Raw genomic sequence first — 17,807 nt, forward strand, 5'->3', positions numbered from 1 at the left:
TACCCAAGGGTTCATAGTTTACCCAAGGGTTTAGGGTTTAGTGATTAGGATTTAGGGTTTAGTGTTATTAAAATTTAGTTTTTAGTGTATGATTTAGGGTTTAAGATTTTCCAACGTTTAGAGTTTATCCAAAGTTTAAGGTTTAATGTTTAGGGTTTAGGATTTAGGGTATAGGGTTTAATATTTTGCTGAAGATTTAACAATATTTATTTATTTATTTTTTGTAACTATTTTTATGTATTTTTATTATTTTATTTTAAAGATATAATCTAATTTGGATATTCAATTTTATTTCCTTTTTTAAAAGATATCAAATTTCAAATACTCAATCACTATTGGTTGGTGAACCTAGAGGTTCACCATAGGGGGTGAACCAAAGTATTTCTCTTTTTATATTGTCCATAACCACTAAAACTGGGTAAGTAAAATGCCTCTTAAACCATATTTAATGTTCTTGAAACATTAAATATATACCAACCCCATCAAAATATGCATCATATATATATGTGTAATTTTTTTATAATATTTATGTTAACACATTTGTTCATAAGTTATTATTTTAGAATATATTCTTAATATATCCACAAAAGAAATAATTTAGAAATTAAATATGTGATAGAATTTTTCTCCACCAGTTTTAACAACAATCCCAATAAATCGCAACACATTTGATTATGTAAATTTATTTCCTTCAAATTATAATTATATAGAAAATGTGAATAGTAAAAGGAAACAAAAAAAATATTTTGCAAACAAAAATATTCGTTTGTAAAATCTTAACTATCAATTGTTTTTGGGATTTTCTATGTTCAAATATATGTTAACAAATCTTAAATTTATGAGATATGATTATGAAAATGCATTAACCTTATCAAATGTGATTTATATTAAAACAATCCGAGACACTAACTTTCAGAAGTTTTTATTATTAGACCTTTTAGGCATTTTGAAATATTTCGAAAGATTTTATGGCCCAGAATTAATTGAATCCATAAATTTTGTAATAATCTAAAATGATTGGTTTTTCTATTCCGATCTGATTCCCTAGACCACTTCAAGTTTGAGTAATATATCAGCCGTTTGACGTAAAAAAAAATACAAATGGGTTAAGAAGAAAACAAAATTACTAGATAACATTTCACTGCCCCCATTACTCATAAGATAATCATTTGATCAAACCGCAAATTATAAAAATACATTATAACCAATTTTTTGACTTTTTTTTCTTCTGAAAAGTGGGTATTAATAGCATCCGATAACAGCACATTATAAGCAATTTAATCTCATTAAATTAAAAAAGTTATTAGTTAATATAAGATATATAATGATATTAGTATTTATTAGGTAATGAATAATAATGATATATGAACATATATTTTTAATGAAAAATAAGACTAATATATTATAAATTTAATAGTTTCTTAAAGTTATAAGCTTTAATTTATAGAAGTAAAAATTATTAATAACATTTTTAAATTAGTTTTCTATGAATAAAAATATCTCATTTTCGAAAATTTCATCTCCAAAATTCATGTTATTTAAAAACATACAAAATTAATATGATCAAACATGTCATTATGTTACAAATATTTTAAAACACATAAAACATGCATGCAGATTTGCATTTTATAATCGAATCACGTCACCGCCATAGCTAGACAAGTAGGATCTCTTGGATTAAATTTTTGAAAGTTATCACCACTACATACAAATCTGCATGCATATTTTATAATTATTCTATTAAATAAGAAACAAAATATTAATCAAATACAAATATGCTAAACAAACATATCAAATCAAATTTATAATAAATTTATTATAAAATAGAGCATATCAAATCAAAGGTGGAAATATATCATCATATTCAGTTTTATAATATTAAAAATATAAATTAATTTAATAGTATCAAATATATATATATATATATATTTAAAAAGAATATTATAACGGTTTCAGTCATACGGGCTAAGACCTAGAAATATAAATACAGTTTGGCAGTTATATTTAAAATTATTTTCAACAAACATAAACGATATACATCACAAAATAAAATTGCATATTTATTCATAAATTTAAGTTAAAAAGTTAAACTTGAAAGTTATAAAAAATTAAATTAAAATTTTAAATAATTTCAATTATTTTAATTAAAATAGTATATGGAGGACCATAATGTTTTTAGGCATGGGCGTTTGGATACCTGTTGGAGTTCTGATTGAGTATTTTGGATTTTGGGGTACTTCGGTATAGGCGTTTAGAATCCGTTTAGGTATTTTTAGATATTGGTTCGGGTATTTTTAGTGGGTTCAGTTATTTTGGATTGGGTTCTGAATATTTTAGATTTTGAAAAAAATAATCAAATTATTCATCACTCTTACTGCTTATACTTAAAAAATTACAGGTAACTTAGCTGATTATTTAAAATTTTAATAGGTTGAACGTTTATCAAGTTTGGCAACAAAATTTTGAAAATAGAAAAATACTAATTTAGTTTTTTTTTTGATAATTTGAATTCAACTTATACGTTCATGTTATTTAAAAACATACAAAATTAATATGATCAAACATGTCATTATGTTACAAATATTTTAAAACACATAAAACATGCATGCAGATTTGCATTTTATAATCGAATCACGTCACCGCCATAGCTAGACAAGTAGGATCTCTTGGATTAAATTTTTGAAAGTTATCACCACTACATACAAATCTGCATGCATATTTTATAATTATTCTATTAAATAAGAAACAAAATATTAATCAAATACAAATATGCTAAACAAACATATCAAATCAAATTTATAATAAATTTATTATAAAATAGAGCATATCAAATCAAAGGTGGAAATATATCATCATATTCAGTTTTATAATATTAAAAATATAAATTAATTTAATAGTATCAAATATATATATATATATATATTTAAAAAGAATATTATAACGGTTTCAGTCATACGGGCTAAGACCTAGAAATATAAATACAGTTTGGCAGTTATATTTAAAATTATTTTCAACAAACATAAACGATATACATCACAAAATAAAATTGCATATTTATTCATAAATTTAAGTTAAAAAGTTAAACTTGAAAGTTATAAAAAATTAAATTAAAATTTTAAATAATTTCAATTATTTTAATTAAAATAGTATATGGAGGACCATAATGTTTTTAGGCATGGGCGTTTGGATACCTGTTGGAGTTCTGATTGAGTATTTTGGATTTTGGGGTACTTCGGTATAGGCGTTTAGAATCCGTTTAGGTATTTTTAGATATTGGTTCGGGTATTTTTAGTGGGTTCAGTTATTTTGGATTGGGTTCTGAATATTTTAGATTTTGAAAAAAATAATCAAATTATTCATCACTCTTACTGCTTATACTTAAAAAATTACAGGTAACTTAGCTGATTATTTAAAATTTTAATAGGTTGAACGTTTATCAAGTTTGGCAACAAAATTTTGAAAATAGAAAAATACTAATTTAGTTTTTTTTTTGATAATTTGAATTCAACTTTTGTTAATGAATGAAACAAGAAGCTTAACATGCATTTTAAATGAATAGCAAATCACTTTGAATATTTACTCGGTTTTGATAGAAACAAATCATCTTTTTTGTTACGACAACAATTTGTGTTTTTCCTGGAAAAAAAAACCCTAACAGAAACCTAATGGCCTTACTTTTATTAAACTAAAGATTACTACGGCCCAAATTTATTAACTACTTTTAAGATCTAATACATGAGAAGACTTCCCCTATAAAACTTCTGGAAGACTTCAATTTAGGCAGAACTTCTAAAATTTAAGTGGTAACCCTAAATTCTACTAAAATTTAGGCGGGATATGTCAGAAGACTTTATGTTAGAAAATTTCTTGGGAAGTCTTTTCTGAGTCTTACAGACCCTATAATCAAATAACTAAGAAAAAAACACGTCTTTAAACTTTTAAGATACTTTGAAAGTATTTAAATCAAGTTATTAGATAGTCACTAAACACATATATGTTAAACTTTAAAAAAATAAGATTTCAAAATCTAATCCTAAAAATACCAGCAATACTATAACACATGTTACCAAACCTTGACCAAGGACTATCATGAGTTATTCTACATTCACTCATCTATGTTGAAAATAATTCAATTTTAGTAAAACTAAATTTACATCATTTAGAAATGTTTATTATTACATGATTTCAATTTTTTTTTCCATCAAAAATATTTTTTATAAGATTTTTAAATTATTTTAAAGATTTTTATCAGAAGACTTCTTTGTCAGTCTTCTCACGTGGAGGGTTATAATGGTAAAATTCAATACAAGTTTTTTGTTTGGTCGTAAAGAGGTTGTTGTAATTTCATTAGTCTTTTAGGTTACTTTTGCATTTGATTGAATTTGGGGTACAATTTCGTATTCAAAATCAAGTTTGAGTCATATTTGACAATGTTCCCTTTTATTTTTTTCGTTTGATATATTTTAAAATAAAACATTCTAATAAAACTAAGTTTATTTAATTTATTTTGATTAAATATAAAAAAACTAATAAAATTGTAGATGTATTTATTAACTTAACAAAATAGCAGCATATAGCTTAACAAAAATTAATCACCTATATATATATATCAATTACTATATTTAAGTATTTTAAATATTTAAATATATGTAAAAGTATAACATTCTCATAAACTTAAGTTTAGTTGATTAATTTTTGTTAAGATACATCAAACAAATAAAAAATAATTATTTTTTTTGCTTAACAAAACGGTCATCATTCTCTTAACCAAAATTAATATATTTTACACCAACAATTATTAAACATTTAAATATTTATAAAATTTTAACTTTTGATATTAGTTACCATAGCACTAGTAGAAGCATATTCAAAGCTCAGAGTGAATCCCACCATCTTCTCTTAGAGCATGAGCATTGGTGAACCCCTCTTTGGGGTTCACCAACATTTTTTATTATTTTTTCGTGGGCCCATGAACAGTTATGAACTTGGATATGCTGTTTTCTGCATTAGTGAACCCGATGAAGGAGTTCATAGGAATAAAATAATAATATTAATTTTTTTAAAAAAATTTAAAATATTCAGAAAAGATGAATAAAATATTAAAACATATTATTAAAATTATGAAAACATTTTATTCAATACATTAAAAGTACATTACATAAAAGAGAAATTTTTCTAACATACATAACTTATTTATTCATCTTCATCACCGAACTTTTGCCATATATTTTCCATCAAATCAGCTTTCAAACGAGCATGCTTCTCTGGATCTCGAACTTCTCTGCGCATGCCTAACATATCACCGACATGAATGCTTTCTCTCCTTGTCACCCTCGAAGTTCTGCTTGATTCTCCGGACTCGAACTCAGAAGTATCAATTTGAGCGTATCCGTGTCGTTCGTTCTCTACTATCATATTGTGCAATATGACACAAGTTCTCATGATCTTTCCTATCTTCTCCTTGTCCCATTGGAGAGCTGGGTTTTTAACAATTGCAAACCTCGATTGCAATACTCCAAAAGCCCGTTCGACATCTTTTCTGGCGGATTCTTGCTTTTCTGCAAATTTCTCGGCTTTAGGACCTTGAGGAAGTGGGATGGATTGGATAAATGTTGACCAGTTTGGATAAATTCCGTCAGTAAGATAGTAGGCCATACGATAAGTGTGGTTGTTGACCTTGAACTTAACTTTTGGTGCTCGACCATGTAAGATGTCATCAAAAACAGGGGACCGATCAAGAACATTGATATCGTTGAGGGTACCTGGTAAGCCGAAAAATGCGTGCCATATCCAAAGATCTTGTGATGCCACGGCTTCTAAGACAATTGTCGGCTTTCCTGAACCACGTGTGAACTGACCTTTCCAAGCCGTTGGGCAGTTTTTCCACTCCCAATGCATGCAGTCGATGCTGCCTATCATCCCCGGAAACCCCCGTACCTCTCCAACATCGAGTAAGCGTTGAAGATCCTCGGCTGTAGGTTTTCGTAGATACTCATTTCCAAACAATTCTATTATTGCATCCGTGAAATTTGCCAAACACAAACGTGATGTACTGTCACCGAGTCGGAGATATTCGTCATATGTATCTCCCGATTGACCATATGCCAGCATACGTATAGCTGCCGTACACTTTTGAAGTGCAGATAGCCCGTTCCTCCCGTGAGCATTTCGTCTTTGCTGAAAGTATGGAACTTCATTACTTATACGTTCGACAATGCGAAGGAACAATGGCTTGTTCATTCGAAAACGCCTCCTAAACATTTCCGGTGGGTATGTAGGATTTTCTTTGAAATAATCGTTCCATAGTTGATTGTGTCCTTGTTCCCGATCTCTGTCGATATAAGCACGTCTTTTTGGCTTCTTACCTTGGACCTCAACTATTGAGTCGATGTAATTATCAACTACTTCGTCGACCATTTCTTCTATAGCTTCATCAACTTCATCACTTGATGAGGATGACATTGTTGATGTTTTCTTCCTAACATGACAAAAGGGGATTTGTAATTTAATATTTTATTTTAAGAATCCTATTTTATTTTAACTAAAAATCTTTCTAATTATCATAAACCATTTTTTTAAGAATCCAATTTTTAACTTCAATCCTATTTTATTTTAACTAAAATTCTTTCTAATTTTCATAAACCATTTTTTTTTAAGAATCCTATTTTTGTACTTCAATCATATTATATTTTAACTAAAAATCTTTATAATTTTCTACAACCATATTTTTTTAAGCATCCAATTTTTAACTTCAATCATATTATATTTTAACTAAAATTCTTTCTAATTTTCGTAAACCATTTTTTTTAAAGAATCCAATTTTTTCTTCATCCATATTTTATTCTACAACCATATTTTCTTACCAATCTTGAAGGTAGTTGCTCTTGTTTGTTGTTGAAGGTAGTTGCTCTTGTATGTGTGTTTGTTGGTCACGGACTTCACTCCTTGGTTAGCCATGCGAACTGGTGATTGCTTCCATTGCCACAAGCCAGGTCATTGGCCTTTACGTTGTAGTTTGTTGTAGGTTTTTGTTGTTTGAATTTAGTTGTTGTAGTTTGTTGTATGTTGTACATCCGTGAGCAAGAGAAGAAATAGAAGATCACTTTGAAATAAACAAGACAAACAAGAGCAACACACAGAAGAGAAACAATAGCAAGAGAAGAAATATAAGATCACTTTGATTAAAAAGCAGAGAGTAGAGACATCATTTAAATAGAGAGACATAGAGTTACAACATAGTACATCCGTGAATCAAGTTCAGTACATCCGTGAACCAAGTTCAGAGTTACAACAATAGCAAAATACATAGACATAGTACATGATTGACCTGCAGTGTAGAAAGAAACATAACCCGTGACCTGCAACAACCTAAACTTCCAACCCGTGACCTGCAACACTGTCACCTCCAACCCGTGACCTGCAGAAGAAAAGCTAACATAATCAGTAAAGCAAAGCAAGGAAATACACATCAACTACTCAAGCAAAGCAAGAAAATACACACAATAGACATCAAAGCATTTCAGAGATGAGTTTATTCTTGAGAGCCACTTCATTATCAGAAAGTGTGTCTATGTTTTTGGCTAGCAAACGATCAAGGATCTTTTGTCTGGAAATGGTATTTTTCTCAGCTAGGATGGTATGTATATGATCATAAGCTGCTTCATTTGGCTTCTTGCGTTTAGCAGCTTTGCTAATAGGTTAACAAACCCGGGACCGTGAAGGGAAAAAGGTTCCATGTTTGAGGGTTTTGTGTTCTGGTTTTGGTTTGAGGGTTACCGGTTTTTGTTTTGGTTTTGTGTTAAGATGTATCTGTAAATTTTTAGGGTGGAGTTACTATGTTTTTAAACAAGTTTTTACGTGTGGAAAGAGATAAAATTTAACTAACAATACCAACCAAAATTCATTACAGAACTACTACATAGTAATGAGCAGTCAATAGACATCAAATCAGGCGAAAATACAGGGTATTTTCCGTTTCAAAAGAGAGAAAATTAAACTATCTCTACCAACCTAAGTACAATTCAACATTAATCACAGCAACCAACCAACCAACAATTAATATCTACTTGTACTTCTAGTTCTCGTACTAGTTTAGTTTATGTCTACTTCTAGTTCTACAAATAGTTATACTTTTGTTCTACTTCTACTCCTACGTCTACTTCAATCCACAGATAACAATTACCCTAGATATAGTTTAGCTGACTCTAACCTTTCATTGTCAATCGAAGCAGACCTTCTCGAGGGAATGGACCTGCACAGTGAGGTCATAGACAGCCTCATTGAGTGAATTAACCTGTTCCTGGACATGGCAAAAGTGTAGGAGATTTGTGTTAGTAACTGTAATACAAATACAAGGAAAAAAATTAAAAGCGATGAAAGAGCTCAAAATGTTTTACTAACCTCAAGTCTCTCAAACCGTTTACTAAGAGTGGACACCCCCAGCATCACCTCCTCAGCCTCTTCCACCCGTTTAGTTAGCCTCTCGAGCTCCTCCTGCACACCTATCACCCAAGGCTGACGATAATGGAGCCCATCAGCCTTGGTTTTAACATCAAGAATCATCAGATATACAACTTACAATATAGAACATAAAGATTGATGAGATTATGATAAACAGAGGAGACTTTACCTCGTAGTTTCTGCAGGTGAAGAACCGCTTCCCAGGAAGAGTGTCGTAGTCCTCCTCCCCGCGCACCTCGTTTATGAGTCTCCCACCACACGGACACCTTTTAGGAATACCGTACTCAGAATCCGCCACGAAACTTAACATGTTGATGTGTTCATGTTGCTTCTTTGAATGTCTTCTATCTTCTTCCGGATCCATCTGTCAAATAAATCAAGATTTTGTTAAATAATTACTCGTAAACCACTATCACGATCTGCAACCATAAACCTATCACTCCATTTAACCCATAAAACGAAACCAATCACTCAATTTATAAACCCATCACTCACCCATAAAACGAAACCGTAATTGGATTTCAAATCTCTGCAAAAATAACCCAAAAACAAAAAACAATCACGATCTACAACCCTTGATCGAAACCCATATGACGATTTAGATCCCTAACTCGAAACCCCCAAAAAATTTACAAAATCGAATAATTGCTTCCCACCCCAAAATCGACCCAATAAAGCTATAAACCTACAAGGAACTCACCTACGCTGATGGAGAGAAGAGGACGTCGTCGATTACGTCGAGAAAAACGCCGGGAATCGTCGTCGCACGATAAGTCGCCTCTCACGGTGAAACCCTAGTTTTTCAGAGAAAGGGGAAAATGAGAAGAAACAAGACGTGGCCCGACTTTCCTCCTCGTCAACGCGGAACGCTTGACCAACCAGCGTACGCCGCGTGGCAACATCCGCCCCTTACGGGTTCATGCGCAAGGCCCGTTTCATCAAACTTATCGAATTTTTCTTTTTTTTTTAAACCAACGGGCCTAAGATTTCGAGCCCACGAACCTCTCTTAAACCGCTAATGCGGATGGTCTTAGCTCTCGTGCTTCTCCGCCTAGCTCTCGGATCTAAGTTCTTGAATCTTTTAATAACTTTCTTATTTCGTGAAACAAATAAACTTTTTAACTAACTAGTCGCAGCCTAATGATAAAAGTTAATTATATGTCTTTTGTTTGATTCCTGCTGAAATAAAACTGCTATTATTTGAATAGTCTGGATTTGAATTTTGGTATATACATTTTGGCATATACAATTAACATAGTAGTATAATAATAGACAATATGGTTATTCTTCGCATTATTCAAAAGACATTTCAAATTCAGATTAGACAATTTGATACCTAATATAACCTTTAGCACTAAATGAATTCTTACTGAAATCGATCGAATTAGCCAATAGAACATATAAAGAATAGATAGTTTCTTATGGTGTCTTAAAGCCAAGATTTCAATAGATTGTCGGAGTCAGTGCACTTATGAGAACTATATTGCAGAATTTTTTTTATTTTTTAAACATTATTTCATTTCACAAAACAAAAAAGAGGATCTGAACAAACAGCGATTCCGATCCTCCGAAATAACACCGGCTCTAGGTTACAAGAGATAGCAGCTAAAACAAACTAATGGATAAGCTTTTCATCTAAAGGACGATTTACAAAATCATGTAGTAGATACAAGCAGATATGTATGTGTTTTTTTTTGTCAAAAAACTCAGTGTATGTATATGTATTAAGTACATATATGACAAGAATTTACAATGTATTACGTACCCAAAAAAGTTACAGTGAAAAATCATTTATTCGAATCTAATATCATTACTAGTTTCCCAAAATTTTGCATGGAAATGTAATAATCCTCGGTGCAAAGTAATTAAAATCCACGTAGGAAACTAACACCTTTGTCTGATTTCACATGTCTGTCTTTTTGTTAATTTTTCGGACTAGTTATGTCTTTCTATTAGTATTACTTGTATGATTTGTCTAGATTATTCGAGTTTTTTTAATATCTAATAACTTTGAAAGAATCTTCAAGAGCTTAAATCCATATAAGAGCACGTTTATCGCAAGTGCTTAGAGGGGGTGTTTAATGTTTTTCGGATTAAAAAAAAAAGAAAATAATGTATTAAGCAAGGAGGCGATGCTTAATTAAGCTCCACAAGCGCCGTATGTTATGGGACACGTGTCATTGTACGCGTCTTTCTCTTTCTCCCTCGACGACTCTGTTTCCACTTTCCCTCGATGACTCCGCAGGTCTCTTTCTCTCCCTCGACGACTCCGTGTTTGTCGATTGAATCTTCGAGGTATCCGCGTCGTTTTCCGTTAAAGTCGACGGCTCCACTTCTCTCTTTCTCTCTCTCGGCGGCTCCACGTTTCACGATTCTCTCCGTCGATGACTCCGCCTCGTTGTGGTGAAATCTCGAGGACTCCGCTTCTCTCTTTCTCTCCTCGATGACTCCCCGTTTCTGTCGTGTTCTTCCCCCGTCGATGAAGAGCCAGCCTCTGTCTCGTGATCTTCCCCCGACGATGAAGACTCCACCTCTGTTCTCTCACTTGGTGGATCTCCTCGGCTGACTGCGAGGAAATCAAATCGATAGGTAAACGTTTGTATCATTCTTTTTATGTCTGAATCCTTCATTGTTATTTGATTTGTTTGTTGTCTCGGTTACTAGTGATTAATTTTTGTTTGTCTCTGTTTGTGTTTCTTAAGATATCAACAGACATGAAGGTTGGTTAAAGAAGACAACCGCAAAACAGGTAAAACATATATCTTCAGATTGATAAATATATGTCTTTGTCTCTTGTGTTTGTTTTCGAAATGGATTGAACGTTTTTTAAAGAACTTTGTGTTCCATTCGTTGGTCGTTTATGATATAAAGTGAACGTTTTTAGGACTGTGGTCTCGTTGGCCTTGATTGTCGTTTCTCATTTGTTATTTGCTTCTGTTTGTGTATCTGTTGAGCTGCGTGGATCAAGAGGCAAACGAGGAAGGATCTTCAAAGCAGAGGAGTGCATATGGTGGAGCATTGAACCCGTGTAATAAACAGGTAAATGTTTATCTTCTTTTAGAGCCAATGAAAGCTTTAGGGTTGAATTAGGTAGGTAAATGTTAAATGACTGGCTTAGGGTGGAGCATTGAACCCGTGTAATAAATTAGGATTGGTTATGGTTGAGACAGAGAGTTAAATGACTGGCTTAGGCTTTGATAATGAATTGATTTGTCGATAATAAATGACTGCTTTGTCATAGATTGTTGTTGTGAAATGGTAATTAATTCACGGTAGAAACATGTCAACTCGAATCTGGTTGTGGTTAGTTGTTTTGAGTGTTGAATGCTATCCTTTACTTCTCTACTCTCTCTTCCTTCTTTAAAACTCTTTCCTTCCCCTGTTATTTCTCTTATCTCTTATCTCTTATTTCTCTAGTCTTTAAACTCATCCATGGATTTTAATCCGTTTACTGCAACAAACAACTTTGTTGATCTGCTTAGCAGTCAACAAAATCCTGCCTTTGGCACTGAGACTTCACCGCAAGTTCCCTTCTATGGCAATCAAGCAACCGAGGATTCAAACTTTGGTGCAGAAACTCAAGGCCCTCGTAAAGAAAGAAGAGCGTGGTCGCCAGGAGACGATGTGCTGCTAATCAGCTCATGGTTAAACACCAGCAAAGATGCAGTAGTAGGGAATGAGCAAAGGTCTAATACATTCTGGACAAGAATTGCTGCGTACTACAATGCTAGTCCTCAGAATGCGGGCAGTGAGAAGAGGGAGGCACGTCACTGTAAGAATCGTTGGCAGAAGATCAATGATCTGGTTTGTAAATTTTGTGGAGCATTTGAAGCTGCGACCAGAGAGAAAACAAGTGGTCAAAACGACAATGATGTTCTCAAACAAGCCCACCACATCTTCTACAACAACCACAAGAAGAAATTCCTCCTTGAACATGCTTGGAAGGAGTTGAGGAACGATCAGAAGTGGTGTGAGCTTTCATCTGCTAAGAACGAAGGAACCTCTAAAAAAAGAAGATGTGACGCTGATGGTGCAGATACATCAACATCTCAAGCCGATTCTAAGAAGCGTCCACCAGGTGTTAAAGCCTCCAAGGCGAGTGGGAAGCAGACGGCTGTTGATGATAAGACTCTGCTTAAGTTTGAGAATATGTGGACAATCAAACAGAAAGATTTGGAAGCTAAAGAACGCTTGTCTAAGATGAGAATGCTTGAGAGTCTTATTGGGAAAAATGAACCTTTGGCTGAGTACGAGGAAGTCCTCAAGAAAAATCTCATCAACAAATTCTTCTGACTCTAGTTGGCTTGTTCTCTTGCTATGTTTTGCTTAGTTGTTGTTGTTCTATTTCTTTTTGTAAGCGGATGATGTTCTTGTTATGTTTTGCTTAGTTGTTGTTGTTCTTATTTGCTGTTGTTCTGTAACCGGATTAATGTGATCGTTCTTGTTGTTGTTGTTCTTAATTGATCTTGTTCTATGATATTGATGTTCATGTTGTTGCTTAACAAATGCTTAGCTGATCTTGTTTTTGTATAATTCATTGACACATTCTGTCAACTTATAAAAATTCATTTTCATCCCATGGCATCTTCTTCTCATAACAATTTCGAGGAGTCAATGGATGAAACTTTCGATCAATTTTTTGATCAAACTTTCGATGACGCATTCGATGAAGCATTTCAGAATTTGGGTGGTCAAGAAGGCGAAAAGAAGACAAGAAAGAAAAGAGTTTTTATCGAAAGAAACCGTGAAGAAGGTCATCTCCGATTATGGAATGATTATTTTAGTGACGCGCCAACGTATCCAAAAAATCTATTCCGACGACGATTTCGAATGAACAAACCATTTTTTATGCATATTGTTGATCGTCTCTCAAATGAAGTTCCATTCTTTCGTCAGAAGAAGGACGGTCTTGGAAGGCTTGGTCTCTCTACACTTCAGAAGTGTACAGCAGCTATTCGTGTGTTGGCATATGGTTCTGCGCTTGATGCAGTCGACGAATATCTCCGACTGGGTGCAACGACTACTCGACAATGTGTGGAAAATTTTGTGGAAGCAATAATAGATTTGTTCGGCGATCAGTACCTAAGAAAACCAACAGAAGATGATCTTCAACGTCTACTTCATATTGGAGAGCTTCGTGGATTTCCCGGGATGATAGGAAGCATCGATTGTATGCATTGGGAGTGGAAGAATTGTCCCACCGCTTGGAAAGGGCAATATTCTCGTGGTTCTGGAAAACCGACTATCGTTTTAGAGGCGGTGGTTTCATATGATCTTTGGATATGGCATGCGTTTTTTGGACCGCCAGGTACCTTAAATGATATCAATGTTCTTGATCGCTCACCTGTTTTTGATGATATAATAAATGGTCAAGCTCCGCAAGTGAATTTTTCGGTCAACGAAAGAGAGTATCATCTGGCTTACTATCTCACCGATGGTATTTATCCGAAATGGGCAACTTTTATCCAATCCATTCCACTTCCACAAGGGCCTAAAGCAGTTTTATTTGCTCAACATCAAGAAGCTGCCCGAAAAGATGTCGAACGTGCTTTCGGAGTCTTACAAGCTCGATTTGCCATTGTAAAAAATCCGGCACTTTCTTGGGATAAAGACAAGATTGGAAAGATTATGAGAGCATGTATCATACTCCATAATATGGTAGTAGAAAATGAACGAGATAGCTACAGTCTATACGATGTTTCTGATTTTCAACAAGGAGAAGGAAGCGGAAGTTCACACGTCGATCTCACATATTCAACAGATATCCCTACAAATATCGCCAATCAGATGGGTGTTCGAACAAGAATTCGTGATAGACAAGCACATCAACAACTGAAACATGATTTGGTTGAGCATATATGGCGTAAATTTGGAAGTGATTAAGATACAAACTGAGTTTCGATGTCTCGTTTGTTTTAGTAATCTTTGTTTCCATGCTTTTATTATTGTATTTTAAAATTTATGTTTCAAATGTTATGTTTAACTATGTTTATTTAATTAATAAATTTTAAGTATTAAAAAAATTTATGTTTAAAAATAAATTTAATATTTTTTTATTGTTAAGCACCTTAAGTTAAGCAACTACCAATAAACCCCTACAATTAAGTGTTTCTTAAAATTATCTCTTAGCTAAATTTTAATATTTAAAAATTCATTAACAACCACTTAAGCAACACTAAAGGTTGTTAGCAATAAACATGCTCTTAAGCACTTTCTTACTTATATAATATTCACAACATGATTCCAGTGTTTTTTCTACTGTAGCATCATCATGTGCTTGCTACAAAAGTGGCGAGGATCATGTTTCACGAACTATGCACTTAGAATGCAGAATCAAACACAGATAACAAACCTATGACTCTATGAGAAGCAAGGCTCATTGTATCACATTATCTTCACATAGATCAATTTGGTGGAAATATTCTTTCGGAAACCAAACGTTAAAAAGCCCAATGCATCTAAATGATTTCGATAAGTTTCGCATTGATTTTGTAGACTCACAAAGTGACTTCATTTATTAAAGGATACCGCTAACTTGCGCCCACACGCGTGGATATACGATGTAGTTTGGTAGGCCAAACAAAAAAAAAGGAAAAAAAAAGAGTAAACAAAGAAAAAGAAGAAACTTTCCAAAAATATCGAACAAAAAACAAAGCTCTTTTTTTTTTTGGTGACAATGTCGGCATTTAGCTCAAGCTTCTCGTCTTTAGTCATTATCTTCAGCCTCGTTTTACTATGTCCATCGCTTTCGTCGTCTTCTGAACCTGAAGTTCGTGTTCTGAACCGCGAGCCGTTGGAGATCCGGACAAATCCGAAGCTGAACAAGACTATTAGAAAGCTCTGCTGCGAGATGCGGACCAGGTCTCAGTGTTCGGGTTTCCCTAGATGCAGGTGGTGTCGTAGTGAAGCTCTCGACGACTTGTGCTTCAGTAAAGCCGAAGCCTTGCGACTTCCAAGTCAAGTCTTCCGCTGTTAGCTATAAGATTTAACAGATTTGATCTAAGTAGGTTGTAGTTCTTGTGGAGCTTTGGTGGAAGATAATAGAGAGATATGACGTTTACGTTGTTGTTTTAACTGAATTGGGTATCACAAATTTTGGACTATACTGGATCTTGTCATCTTGATCCTTATATCTATCTATTGGAAAGATGTTTCTTTCGTATAGGCTCTGATGAATATGCGATCACACTGTAGGCTTATTAACCTTGGAACATTGTTACCGATATGGTCAAAAGTGTGTATGCTTTGTCGATTGTGGAAGGACCTAGTACTTTACTTTCTCTCATCTTTCTATTAATAGAAAACTCAGGGATTGATTGTTTCCAAAACTAAAGCAATGTTGGTGTTTTCTTTTATAACATAGTGTTAAAAATGTAAACGAAAACAAAACCACAAAAAAAAAAAAAACAGTTAAAGCCTTCGGCGAAAGTATTCAAACGGTTAACTAATTGGTAACTTGGTATTTTGTCTTTTCTTTCCCTGTAAGGCTGTACTGTGTTTGTCTTAGCAAAGGATATGGCTTCGTTGTTCTAATGGCATTTACATTGCGTTTTGGAATTGTTTTTTCGCGTCACTGCTAGTTTTTGGATTTTGGAGCAGAGCTAAAAAAAAACTTGTAAAGGCTGAAGAAATGCTTAAACACAAAAACAGAAACAATAACATCTCTTTTTGTGAAGTTTCTTTGTGCATATCATAAGGCATTTGAGAAATTATATGCTAAAACTAAAACCCTTTTCTTATTCCACAAATGTCTACTTGTACAAGAGTGTTTTTGTCTTCTTTTTTTGGTATTTTGTTTTCAGTAAAAGCTCCCCACATATGTAGGTGCAACATTGAAGAAGTAAACATCCTTTTTCAATGCAAAAAGAACAAGAAAATGAAAATTCCTAATACTATCTCTCCCTCCCCATCTCCTAAACAAATAAAACATATCAGGAAATAAAGATATATGCACATTACATCAGCCGGTTTGGCAGCAGATCCTGTACTGCATCCCTCATATCCTCATACACGTAACAAATTTCAAGGAACTCCAGCAGCTTCAAAAGTTCTTGATCTTTGAGGTCATCTACAAAAGCCTTTATAGGTACTCCATTCTCTGGATGTAATGAGTAAGCAGACGGATTGTCATCAACAATCAAAGCACTTCCAAGGTCTTTCCCCACTACCAGAGACAAGTCTTTAACATATCTTCCATTCAGTTCCGTGCACGAGTCTCGATATAGCCGCTGTGAGATCACACCCTTCTTGTCTAGCTTGTCCAAAACCTGTGAAGCATAGTCTTCCAGACCAGCTGTGAAAACTGCTACATTGTAGGTTTCCCCTAGTCTTTCCAAGAACTCAGTCACCCCGGGACGTTTTACCACAAAGATTGGCATAATCTCACTTTCCATTTTTACCATTACCATGAAATCGTATTTAACTCCAGGCATTTGTGTCGTGGAATGAACCAAGGTTTCATCAAGATCGAGGATGATTGTCCTTTTCGTGTTGGTATGTTTTGTTAATTTTGTATAGCCATCATGTCTTGTGGCTGGATAGCTGGTGGTGGTGGTGGCCGTAAAGCACCTGGATACACAACGTAGAAGGCGACAATGGAACGTCAAGATGGACATGAATGGGTCATTTTTCTTTTGGTGTTTGTGGCTTTCTGGTTTGTTTTCGATGATCCTTTCAGTTGCCATTGATTTCTCCCGGCTGCTTGATTACACAACGAGGAAAACAAGCTTGCAGCCCTTCAGATGGAAAGCTTGGTAGTGGGTAAGATGTTTCTGAATTTATCTTCCGCTAACTTTTATACCATAATCTAGAATTGAAGTGATAATACCTTTGGTTTAGTTTAGTTTGTTTATGGGAAGTTAGAGGTGAAGTAGAGCAGATTCCTAATATTAGAAAGTTTCGGTTTGGACATTTACAACATACAGTAGCTGTGCTGTTTCATGTACTCATGGACAATAATGTACATACAACATTAACCAGCAAGAGATACGTTATAAGATTATAGGTTTAGAGATAATATGGAATTACAGTTCAAGTATATTGCTGCTGCTATTGTTGCTACTATGCCTTTGGTGTGGCCTGGTGAACTAGATAAACTATAAAACCTGTTACAAATTTGTTTCTAAAGAAAGTTTTTTCAAGTTTTAACTTAATCTCTAACAATTAAAAATATTTAGAACGGGTTTATCCAATATGAATAGACTTATTGATATTTTTTATGAAGTATAATGGTTTAGGCATTTAGTGAAACTATTCTTCTTTACTGTCGAGTCCAAAAGACTGTAAAGCCAATATTTATAATTTTATATTAATCATATTGAACACTACCTGAAGCGTAGCCAGGTCAT

At 33.6% G+C, this 17,807-nt stretch overlaps 3 protein-coding genes across 4 annotated transcripts; 2 read left to right on the forward strand and 1 right to left on the reverse strand.

The window, feature by feature from the left end:
- Positions 1-240: 240 nt before the first annotated feature.
- LOC103828926 (putative nuclease HARBI1) lies at positions 241-17,197 on the reverse strand. Of its 2 annotated transcripts, none has more exons than XM_033274810.1 (5): positions 9,161-9,501; positions 8,630-8,824; positions 8,401-8,538; positions 8,210-8,299; positions 241-7,417 (listed from the first exon to the last, which is right to left on the reverse strand). In XM_033274810.1, exon 5 carries the CDS (start codon positions 6,460-6,462, stop codon positions 5,194-5,196), a length of 1,269 nt encoding a protein of 422 aa, XP_033130701.1. In that variant the 5' UTR covers positions 6,463-7,417; positions 8,210-8,299; positions 8,401-8,538; positions 8,630-8,824; positions 9,161-9,501; the 3' UTR covers positions 241-5,193. The 2 variants fall into 2 exon arrangements, 1 of the variants encoding a protein (XP_033130701.1); XR_004449135.1 differs by having other exon boundaries at positions 7,226-7,417; positions 9,161-17,197.
- On the forward strand, positions 11,893-12,753 carry LOC103828927 (glutathione S-transferase T3-like). Its single transcript, XM_018653074.2, has one exon. It carries the CDS (start codon positions 11,893-11,895, stop codon positions 12,751-12,753), a length of 861 nt encoding a protein of 286 aa, XP_018508590.1.
- LOC103829092 lies at positions 13,039-14,343 on the forward strand. The gene is made up of 3 exons (XM_033275959.1): positions 13,039-13,213; positions 13,340-13,630; positions 13,835-14,343. The coding sequence occupies exons 1-3, from the start codon at positions 13,039-13,041 to the stop codon at positions 14,341-14,343; spliced, it is 975 nt and encodes a 324-aa protein (XP_033131850.1).
- Positions 17,198-17,807: the final 610 nt, after the last annotated feature.

This window comes from Brassica rapa, chromosome A07, assembly GCF_000309985.2.
Source record: "Brassica rapa cultivar Chiifu-401-42 chromosome A07, CAAS_Brap_v3.01, whole genome shotgun sequence".
NCBI classification, from domain to species: domain Eukaryota; kingdom Viridiplantae; phylum Streptophyta; class Magnoliopsida; order Brassicales; family Brassicaceae; genus Brassica; species Brassica rapa.

What these genes read in the sequence shown, in the direction of transcription:
- LOC103828926 (XM_033274810.1), bottom strand. Translation starts at nt 6,462, where the DNA reads ATGTCATCCTCATCAAGTGATGAAGTTGATGAAGCTATAGAAGAAATG.
- LOC103829092 (XM_033275959.1), top strand. Translation starts at nt 13,039, where the DNA reads ATGGCATCTTCTTCTCATAACAATTTCGAGGAGTCAATGGATGAAACT. An exon ending in CGAAAGAAACCGTGAAGAAG is followed by an intron (nt 13,214 to 13,339) that starts GTCATCTCCGAT and finishes TCTCAAATGAAG; the next exon opens with TTCCATTCTTTCGTCAGAAG. An exon ending in GATGATAGGAAGCATCGATT is followed by an intron (nt 13,631 to 13,834) that starts GTATGCATTGGG and finishes TAAATGGTCAAG; the next exon opens with CTCCGCAAGTGAATTTTTCG.
- LOC103828927 (XM_018653074.2), top strand. Translation starts at nt 11,893, where the DNA reads ATGGATTTTAATCCGTTTACTGCAACAAACAACTTTGTTGATCTGCTT.